The 11,204-nt window shown below is 46.6% G+C and overlaps 1 protein-coding gene across 2 annotated transcripts in view; it reads right to left on the bottom strand.

Moving 5' to 3' along the window:
* Positions 1-937: 937 nt before the first annotated feature.
* SLC15A4 (solute carrier family 15 member 4) overlaps positions 938-11,204 on the bottom strand; it is a 62,208-nt gene continuing 51,941 nt past the window's right edge. For both annotated transcript variants that reach the window (XM_083476459.1, XM_083476460.1), the window contains exons 7-8: positions 8,007-8,165; positions 938-2,824 (exon numbers count right to left, since the gene is read on the bottom strand). In XM_083476459.1, coding sequence (XP_083332585.1) covers positions 2,676-2,824; positions 8,007-8,165 — 308 coding nt within the window. In that variant the 3' untranslated portion in view covers positions 938-2,675. The remainder of the gene's footprint in view (positions 2,825-8,006; positions 8,166-11,204) is intronic.

Raw genomic sequence — 11,204 nt, 5'->3', positions numbered from 1 at the left:
AGATAGGGGCTATCTGAGAGAGTGCAGGCAGGGATCGTCTGTGGGTTGGACAAGGGCCTGTGGTTGGAGACGGAGATTTATGATTAGAACCAGGAACCCGGGATTAGAGCTAAAGGCCTGGGATTGGTGATGTGCATTACAGCTAGGAATCTGGGAGCAGAACTAGGAACCTAGGATTGGAGCTAGGGGTTGGGGATTAGAGATAGGCATTTGGGGATTAGAGAGAGGGATCTAGGATTAGAGAGAAGAGATTTAGGATTAGAAATAGGAACCTGGGATTAGAGACAGGGACCTGGGATTAGTGATGGGGATTACAACCTCTGCTGTGGGAATACAGGGAGAAATTTATCCAATCACACACCTCTAATAGCAGTCATGTTCCCCAGTGCCCATTTTACATGAGGGTTTTTGTCCCCAGGGCTTGTGCTTCATCCTGGCCTCCCTGTAAAATCTATGTTTGTTGGCTCTGGCCTCACCCGCCACTGCCGTATGGCCCTTGGAAACCTTCCCAAAAGGAAACATGACCCTCAGGTTGAAAAAAGTTCCCCATCCCTGTACAGGAATTATAGAGTGTTGACATATAAAACAGGCTTCCTCAACCTCAGCCCTCCAGATGTTTTTGGCCTACAACTCCCATGATCCCTAGCTAGCAGGACCAGTGGTCAGGGATGATGGGAACTGTAGTCTCAAAACATCTGGAGGGCCGAGGTTGGGGAAGCCTGATATAGAACCTGGATTATTCCTGCTTTAGGCCTCGTTTTTCTCGGGTATCATGCCAGGCAGTTCTGAACAAGTCCAGCAAGATTTTCCTTTTGGTCTGGTCCAGCAGATCATCTTCTTTTGTCTTTATGGATCTCAGCAAACTTGTAAAGCCACAATGCGCTTTCTTGGTGTTCAACAGCAGAAGGGGGAGCATCAAAAACTACAGAGAACAGAATACCTGCAGCATACTTTTTTATTCACCCTAGAACACAGGTTCCCCGCACAGGGGCTTTTGTAAACATTTCCAAATGAAGGTACTGTACTTGAATTATAGAAAACCAAAGGCGCCTTTTCCATTCCAATGTTTGAATACTCTTAAAAATTAATCACCTCCTCACCAAAAATAAAAAAGTTGGAAAACCATTTGTTATTAGGTGAAGTTGACTCCCATTTGCCAGAACTCCGCACTTTCTGTGCAAAATATTGTTTTTTATGTGGTTGAAAATTAGGCCCTGTGAGAAATAGAGAACATTTGAGCGAGGTACATGCAAAATGAAATAAAGGCTCTGGCTTTCATTAGGTTAATTAAGAAGGCTAGGAAAATGACTGAGGGAACCCAATTGTTTCTATGGCACACCCCTCTGCTGAGAAGCTCAAGGCAGATTTACATCAGGGGTGGAGAACCTGCGGCCCTTCAGAATGTTTGGGGCTACATCTCTTATCATCCCTGACCACTCTTTAAGCTGGCTGAAGCTGATGGGAGCTGGGGGTCCAACTTCAGGAGGGTCAAATGTTCCCTCTTCCTGATTTATATACAAGAGCCTTGTCCTCCACAAGATGGGGTTTTCATGGAGAACCAGTTTGGCTAGCAGTCAATGTAGATTCTTGGGCCTTGTTTTGGCACACAGATTGCCAAGGTCCCACCACAAAGAACTTCCATCCATCTTGGGCCTCTACTCCAAATTGGCTGTGCCCTTCAGAATGTCCATCCAACCTAGCTCAAATTACACTTTCAAATACTTATAGTTTCTACTCCCATCCGTGCCATCAGCTTTTAAATGGGAAAGTGACCTAAAAATGAGGGGACAGTAACAGATTTGCTTATTCACAGCACACAATATATCCCAAACGCTTGAGTACATTTCAACTCCTACCTAAGAAAGGATAAATTCTCAAGGCGTGAGGCAACAGAAAAGAAAGGAAGAAAAAGGAAAGACTCTGATACCAGCTCAGGTTCCTGCCACGAAATGATTTAACGGATAGAAATGAGACAGCAACAGAAGGACCACCACGTTGCACAGCGAGGCCTCTTCATTACAGTAGTTTCATAACTTTTGCCGCGGAAAATACCACGTAAGTTGAAGTCGCTTCCCTTTTTGGACAACACAGGAATAAAAAAATTCCACACCACTTCATTCCCATATAACCAACACCAACAGAGACTTCTCACCCCCTTCCACACCGACACTTCCGTTTTAAGAAAGGAGAACATTATTTCTGGGGAAATGGATAAGCAAGGGGAAATGGCAAGCAACCTTCTTTTGCTCATTTCCTTCAAAGTCATTCTTCAAAGAAATTAAACGTCTCCTTAGTAGACAGTCATTCATCGCTTCTGTATCCAAAGGCTAATCGTCCCCAGCTTCAACAGACTGAAGGAAACAGCTTCGAATAAGTTCACTGCATCTTCTGTGCATCTTCTGTGCCCAAGGGTAACACACTTGAAAAATTGAGCTTGCGCCATGTCTCTGGGCACTGGGCAAGACAAGGCCATCTTGCTAACATAAGGCACTTACCTACTTTTACAGGGGAAGGAACAAAGAGGGTTGAGGCAAGAACGCAATGGTAACATGCAAGTTTAAAGAAAACATTTCCTGGCCACAAACGGCCACTGTATGAGCATTTAAGATCTCGCAGATGGATAGTTTAACTGACGTCAAACGTCGGTCATAAAAGCTGCTCTTTCCTTGCAGATGTCAGGTCCGCACACTGGCGGGAGGTCCGTTAGTCCGGGATCTTTGGCGGTCGTATCTGACAGACACAATAAGGAAAAGGAGGAGGGTTGCTCCTTGAATAGCAACCAGCAGAAAAAAGTAATAGTTTAAATGGCACCCATTAATGTTACCTGGGGGGAAGAGAGAGAGAGAGAGAGAGGGTAAGTTCATGCCATTACACGAAGTAATGACATTCCATGTAAACCAGGATTCAAGCCAGTGTTAACTGGAACACAGAAACATTTTGCCAAAAGAGAAACACTAATGCTAGCTTCACCGTGAGGTTGGCCGGTTTTCCTGCGGACAACTCACATCTCATGTCAGAGGCTGGCAAGGCTTACCAGGCATGGGCCGGATCACTCCTGTGGAGATCATCAGTGGGCCGGGCCGGCGCAGCGCGACACCAGAAATTGCGTCTGTGCATGTCCGTGGCACCTGAAATCGCTTGTGCGCATGCCCAGATGCCGGAAATCATGCCTGCACAGAAGCGATTTCTGGCGTCTGGGCATGTGCAGACGCAATTTCCGGAGAAAAAATGGTGCAGCCTGAACGATATGAATCAGAACCATGCGGTGATTTCTGGACCATCTGCGAGCTGGATCCAGAACCCATTCGGGCCAGAACTGGCCTGTGGGCCTTAGGTTGCCGACCTGTCTTATGTGCATTTAACACCCACGTTTCCAAGCATACGCGCTCTGCTGCCGCTCTATCCCAGCCTTTTTCTTCTCCCTGCATCTGCCTTCTCTGTTTGCTTCCCTCCTCCTCCTTTCCGTCGGTCCAAAAACTACACCTGACCAGGCAAGTCCTGCCTGGCAAGCCTGCAAGACTAACAGCTCTGGGAGTGGAGATGATGCAAGATTTTGAACCCACAATGATCTCACAAGGCTCTATGCTCCAGGTCCACTAGGGGCCTAAAGCTTCCCCATACCTCTGGCCCTTCCCCTCCTTGGCCACCTTATAGAAAGTGGGATGGCTAGCTGTGGGGCGGCTCTCCCCACCCCCCAATGCAGACTAGGCACGCTCCCCATTTCCACCTATGCAGGGTAGAGGGATGCATAGGTGACAGCTGCAAAGGTGGCTGGTCTTCAGTCACTCACGTGGAGAAAGGGAAGCCATGGAGACATGAGGAGGCCTCCCTGCAGAGCTCCCCTCGCCCCTTGCCAGCCAAGGAAAAAGCAATTTTAGCTATACATGATTTTCGTACATGCGCATAATCCTTGGACCCGAACCCCTGCGGATGACGCGGGTTGCCTGTACAGTGGTGCCCCGCAAGACGAATGCCTCGCAAGACGGAAAACTCGCTAGACGAAAGAGTTTTCCGTTTTGGAGGTGCTTCGCAAAACGAATTTCCTATGGGCTTGCTTCGCAAGACGACAATGTCTTGCGAGTTCCTGCTGGTTTTTTCCCCTCCCCCCCCTTTTCTAAGCCGCTAAGCCGCTTATCAGCTGATCCGATCAGCAGCTAAGCCGCTAAAAGCCGCTAATAGTGCTAATCCGCTAATCCTTCAATGGGCTTGCTTCGCAAGACGAAAAAACTGCTAGACGAAGAGAATCACAGAATGGATTCTTTTCGTCTTGCGAGGCACCACTGTATTCTTGGGAGCTGCTTGAGTTTCTAGAGAGCAGCCCATGGGCTAAAGTATTTTCTTTCTGCAGAAGCTGTCCCTCAATAGGAAACTGTGTTTTTTAATCATACTGGAACAGTCTAGCAGTTTCCTTTTCTTGGAACCATGTGAAAACTTTCCTGAAATCTTGCTTTTCAATTAAGACACTTCAGTTCACCCGCACAGGGCTCGCACTCAGCTTTCCTTCAAAACTAGGGTTTAGTTTCCTAAATTAGGAAAGCTCATTGGTTGAAAATTACACTTCTCTTAAGGAAACTTGGTTTGCTAATGTTGCATGTCCACACACGGCTCAACATGGACAGAGTCCAATAGACCTCAGGAGGACTACCCAACTGGTTCATTATAGTTATTACTTAGAACTGGGCAGGGACCAGGGTGGTGGGGCGTCAGAAAAAAATCTGTACTCATCAATCCTTGTTTGTGCATACATGTCAAGTTGAAATTACTTTAATTACGTAAAACGTAAGATTCAATTAAATGGATTTATAATTGCAAGCTCTAGGAAGAGCCCAAAGGGGTTTTGCACTTGACATGAAAAAACAACAGTGCAGTTCATCCGAAGAGGACGAGTCTTTTAAAAGTAGCAATTTCCCTTTTACAGGTCAGGATGTTAACGCCATGAAAATCTCCATTTTTTAAACTCCAGAAATAATTTAATTGTTTCATGGGGGCTGGGTTGGCACTTGAGTGTTTGTGGGTAAATTAAGTGGTGAGGGGGAGCTTAAGAAACACAGTGATTTGAGCCAACACAGTTAACACTGCGCTGCTGGGGCCTGTGGAGGAAATTGGATCAATCGGCTGGGGGAAATGATTCTGCCTGGGTTAGGCCTCCTGGCTCGGAGCCCTCTATGAGGCTTTCCCCCCTTCTCCATCAAACCTTCTCTATACCTCAGAGCAGCTCCACCAATGTCGCAACACAGTGGTCCTCAAAGTGGATGGTGGTGGGATTACTGGGGGGTGGGATTACCTGGGGGGTGCTAAGAGGCAAGGGGGCAGCAGAAGGGTACTGGAGATGCCAGTGACTATCAGATTTTGAAAAGCTGGCATCAATGGATCACGTTCACCCATTTTGTTCAATTCATTAAGCTAGACAGTTTGGGTTGGATTTTGAATACCGTATTTTTCGCTCTATAAGATGCACCCGACCATAAGGCTCACCTAGTTTTTAGAGGGGGGAAACAAGAAAGCAACGCAAAGCCTCTTGAGCGAAGAGGATTTGTGTGGCTATCCCTGAAGCCAGAAGAGCAAGAGGGATCGGTGTGCACCGATCCCTCTTGCTCTTCTGGCTTCTGGGATAGCTGCGCAGCCTCTTCAGGGCAGTGGGATGAAGGTTCCCCGCTACCCTGAAGAGGCTGCGCGCGGCTAAGCCAGAAGCTAGAACAGCGAGAGGAAGCACTGCGCAGCGATCCCTCTCACTGTTCTGGCTTCTGGGATAGCCGTTCCCTTGGAAGCATCGCAACAGCACCTTCATTACATAGAACTTTTTTTATGTATGCAACAACAGCAGCAAGAATACTCATTGCAAAATATTGGAAGACACAAGATTTGCCCACACTGGAAGAATGGCAGACACAACTGATAGACTATATGGAGTTGGCCGAAATGACTGGCAGAATTCGAGACTTGGGAGAAGAGACAATGGAAGAGGACTGGAAAAAATTTAAGGACTATTTACAAAAACAGCATAAACTGTATGAATGTTAAGAAATTGCATGACTAAAAAGAATATGGTACCAGCAACCTAGCTGAAAGACATATGAGACTAAGTGAGGTTTAAGAAAAAGACGAAATTTGAAGTAATATTATGTTTGAATTAAGCTGATAAGTGTTGGATAAAAATTATTTGAAGTCTGAGACATAATATTTGAGAAGTACAAATTAAGAACTGAAACAAGGTAATAAATTGCTGTTTATAACTTTATTATTGAGAACGCATGGAAGGGAGATGTGAGGAAGTCCAGTTAGGTATGAAAAAATGTGTTATGAACAGTCATGATTTCTTTTTTTTTTTTTTAGGTTTATGTTTTTGTTCACGTATGTTCTTCTTTGTTTGTTATTTCTTGGTGAAGGGATTGTATGTTTGGTGATTCTTTTCTGTTTGAAATTTGCAATAAAAATATTTTTTTTAAAAAAAAAAAAAGAAAGAAGCTAGAACAGCGAGAGGAAGCACTGCGCAGCGATCCCTCTCACTGTTCTGGCTTCTGGGATAGCCGTTCCCTTGGAAGCATCGCAACAGCACCTTCATTGCATACTTTTAGGCGCATGGTGTCCTGTGGCATAAACAGCAGGAGGCCAGACAAGACTCTCCTGCTGGTCTTTGTTCACAACCCTGCAGGTAGGAACAGAGCCACCATAGCTCAGTGCTGCTGAGACCCATCCAGAAGGGTCAGTCCAGAAGGATATTATAGCCAATGGTTCTGAAGGCCACTGAGAGATTGAGCAGCAGCGGCAGCAGGACACTCCTCCTGTCCTTCCATATTGGACTACTTGGACTACTGCAATGCGCTCTACATGGGGCTACCTTTGAAGGTGACCCGGAAACTGCAACTAATCCAGAATGCAGCAGCTAGACTGCTGACGGCCCCCGAGATCATACCACACCGGTCCTGAAAGACCTACATTGGCTCCCGGTACGTTTTGGAGCACAAATCAAAGTATTGGTGCTGACCTTGAAAGCCCTAAACGACCTTGGCTCAGGATACCTGAAGGAGCATCTCCACCCCCATCGTTCTGCCTGGACACTGAGGTCCAGTGCCAAGGGCCTTCTGGCAGTTCCCTCACTGCGAGAAGTGAGGTTACAAGGAACCAGGCAGAGGGCCTTCTTGGTAGTGGTGCCCACCCTGTGGAACACCCTCCCATCAGATGTCAAGGAAATAAACAACTATCTGACTTTTAGAAGACATCTGAAGGCAGCTCTGTTTAGGGAAGCTTTTAATGTTTGATGTCTGGGAATGGTTGTGTTTTTAATATTCTGTTGGGAGCTGCCCAGAGTGGCTGGGGAAACCTGGCCATTTGGGCGAGGTATGTATGTATGTATGTATGTATGTATGTATGTATGTATAAATAAATAAAATTAATAATAGCAATAATAATAATAATAAAGTTCATCCATCAGAATGACAGAGGCTGATTTGGCCTCCAACCAGGCCTGAACCCAGCCTAGCATGGATTCAGATAGTCCGTCTCATCTGGCAATATCTGAAGCTATTCCCCCACAACCCTCTCAGTCGCCTTTCCCCAGGAAGGAAGGAGGGATCCGCAACCAGAAGATAGTAGTTACAATCCCTCGGTTGGTCTATAACCAGCTAGTTTGCTCAGAGGACACCAAAATAAAGGAGAACCCCAGCGTCAACTGCTTTGCTCAGCGAACAATTTCTCCAGAACAGCCTCTAACAGCATTCTAAAGATAGTAACGAACGAACCATCGTTGTTATACGGGGGTGGGGGGTAGAATTATTACAGGGTCGTTTTGGAATTTCTGTGTAATCATTGCTCAGCTTTTAAAATGCCTCCTCTGGCGAAGGTTGCCAGTGAAAATTGCAGCTTAGAAAAAACAGCCGTGCCTAAGATAGGAAAGTCTTTAAAATTAACGGCTTTAGGAATAAGCACTCTGCTTTCTTTTTCCTCTAACATGCTGAAACAAAAATAAATAAATAAATAAAAAATAAACAAACACATGAATAACTTACCCAAATCTGTGTGATTACTCATCCAGCCAATCGCTGTAATAGACACCAAAGCCAGAAGCCCTGATCCAACAAAAGACCCAATTCCGGAAAAAAAGAAAAAGAGACCCATAATAGCACTCTGCATAGATTTGGGAGCAGCAGAATATGCAAATTCCAGACCTGGAACAAAAGAACAAAAGGGGAGAGGCATGAAGGCAAATTCTATCCATTATTTTGGGGAACTTTTTTTCACGAGTATAAAGGCCATGAAGACACGGGCTCAAAACCTGTGGACCCACAATTATTATTCATCACACATTATCTGTAATGTTTACAGCACATTCCAAGACAGTGAGTGACAGATATAATTAGAGGTTTATTTGTATCAGCCCCAGCAAGCATGGCCAACAACCAGGGGTGATTGGAGTTGTAGTTCAGTAAGCATCTGGAAGGTCAAAGGTTCCTCACACCTGATTTACATCATAAAAGGTTGAAATGCGCAATAAAACCACAACATTAGCAATACAGTCATACCTCCGCTTACGTATCCCTCTGGATATGTAAACTTCGGGATGCGAACGCTGCAAACACGGAAGTATGTTTCCGGGCTTCCACGCGTACGCAGAAGCGCTCTATGTGCCGTGCACGTGTGCAGAAGCACTAAACTGTGCCACACGCATGCGCAGAAGCAGTCCTCTGTTTGCGAATTCCTCGGAATGTGGCCGGACCTCCGGACCGGATCCCGTTCGCAACTGGAAGTACCGCTGTACCATGAAGTCAGCAGCTGAAAATATATAGCAGGTGATATAAGTAATAAAACTGCTGCTTCCCCCTTATGGGGTACCCAAGAGCGCATATAGAGTCCTTTTGTGGGTTCTCTATCGGGAGGAGAAAATAACAGAGGCCAACCAGAGAATATTGAGAAGCAAAGCAGCTAGTAAGCCTGATCTTTATTAAAGCTGTTGCAACAAGGTGCTCCATAGGAGAGAGGAGGAGGACCCAGAGCCATGCTATGAGAAAAATCCAACCCTGCTTTGAGGGGCCTGGATTAGGTGGCCGTGTAAGGACCACCTGCCAGCAGAGTGATGGAGTATGCTCCCTCTTCCACAGGTGGGCAGGAGTGCCACCGGTGGCATCCCTGCCAGCTGCAGCTAGCGGAAACCCCATTGTGAAAAGGATCCATTGGATGCTGAGTTTGTCCTACTGTCATCATGTGATGTGACAACATCAGGGCCAACCGAGGTCTGGTTTTTATGCCAGCACTAGGCTCACCCAGCGATGTGCCTCTGCCCCCAGCCTTCTGCCAAGTGCAGCATGGCTGCAGATGTGGCTCTGATGCTCAATGAAGTCCCACTGAGCTGGCGGTGATAAGCTTGGATTGCTCCCTGAAGCAATTCTGGTACAGGGAGAGGCGCTCCGGGTATTTGGGTTCCAAGCTCTTTACACCTTTAAAGGTTAAGTACCAAGCACCTTAAGGGACGCGGGTGGCGCTGTGGTCTAAACCACAGAGCCTAGGGCTTGCTGATCAGAAGGCTGGTGGTTCGAATCCCTGTGATGGGGTGAGCTCCCGTTGCTCGGTCCCTGCTCCTGCCAACCTAGCAGTTCGAAAGCATGTCAAAGTGCAAGTAGATAAATAGGTACCACTCCGGCGGAAGGTCAACGGCATTTCTGTGCACTGCTCTGGTTTGCCAGAAGCAGCTTAGTCATGCTGGCCACATGACTTGGAAGCTGTCTGTGGACAAACACCGGCTCCCTCAGCCAGTAAAGCGAGATGAACACTGCAACCCCGCAACTGGACTTAACGGTCAGGGGTCCCTTTATCTTTACCAAGCACCTTGAATAGGCAGCCAGTGCATTTCTTTTAAGACTGGTGTAATATGACCAAGCCCCCAGTTAAAAACCCTGGCTAACACGTTCTGCAGTCGCTGAAGCTTCTGGGTCACCTTCAAGGGAAGCCCCATGTGTAAGGTAAAGGTAAAGGTCCCCTGGACAGTTAAGTCCAGTTAAAAGAGACTATGGATTGTGGCGCTCATCTCGCTTTCAGGCCGAGGGAGCCGGCGTTTGTCTACAGACAGCTTTCTGGGTCATGTGGCCAGCAGGACTAAACCGCTTCTGGTGTAACGGGACACCATGACGGAAACCAGAGTGTATGGAAACGCCATTTACCTTCCTGCTGCAGCGGTACCTATTTATCTATGTGCACTGGTGTGCTTTTGAACTGCTAGGTTGGCAAGAGCTGGGACAGAGCAACGGGAGCTCACCCCATCGCACTGACCTTCTGATTCACAAGCCAAAGAAGCTCAGTGGTTTAGACCACAGCGCCACCCGAGCCTCATGCGTAACACATTGCAGCAACCCTCCCTTTGGGTGGGAGGTGTCAGCCTTAACATCCTCGCCAATACAATGGGTGTGTTAATGACCTACCTTTGTAGGCCAGTTGTAAAGAACTAGATTGCTACTGTGAAGCATGTTAAACACTATGCTATAGAATGTAAAACTTAAGGACCAAAACACTTTGGTTTAAGGGTTTAAACCTCACATATTTACTCATGTGCCAAAAGCATGGAAGGGATAAGTTAAGGCAGCTGCCTTAACTGCCATGTAGACATTGCTTCGATTAAACACACTTACAACTCAGCCTCTGTGCACCTATGTCTCTTCCTTTGCATGAAGGAATGTTCCTAGTAATATGCAGAATGCACAGCCCTCCATAGAGGCTTTTAAAACATCAGCCTGACCTTACGTCAGCCCCGAACCCCAACTTTTGTTCAACTTAGGGGGTTTTTTTAGAGAAGGCTCATGCCATTGTTTCTGACAATTGGATAAGTTTGCTGGAGAAGTTGAGAGTCCAACGGCATCTTGGAAGGACACAGATTCCCCATCACTGCTCTGCAACTGCAGCAAGATTATCCAGGTGCCTCTGACTTTGCAAACAGGATTGCAGACGAAAGACGATGGCTGCATTTCTAAAAGCCTCAGAAGTTGAGCTTGTATTGCTGGATAAAAGACTGCTATAAACAGAGCCTGGTTTCTACTCCGTACGAAATCTGGGCTCTTTGTGCAAAGGAAAGGACACGTGCGTTTCAAAGCAAGGAATGTGTCATAATTGCTGCAATTCAACTTATTATGCAAATTGAAGGGCTTAACGGAACAGCGCAATGGAGAGCCCCATCAAAACATTCAGCACTCCGCCACTCTCCCAGAATATCCAACCAAAGC

Source organism: Podarcis liolepis (assembly GCF_965112155.1).
Source record: "Podarcis liolepis genome assembly, chromosome: 15".
Lineage (NCBI taxonomy): Eukaryota > Metazoa > Chordata > Lepidosauria > Squamata > Lacertidae > Podarcis > Podarcis liolepis.
This window is presented reverse-complemented; position numbering and strand designations above follow the sequence as displayed.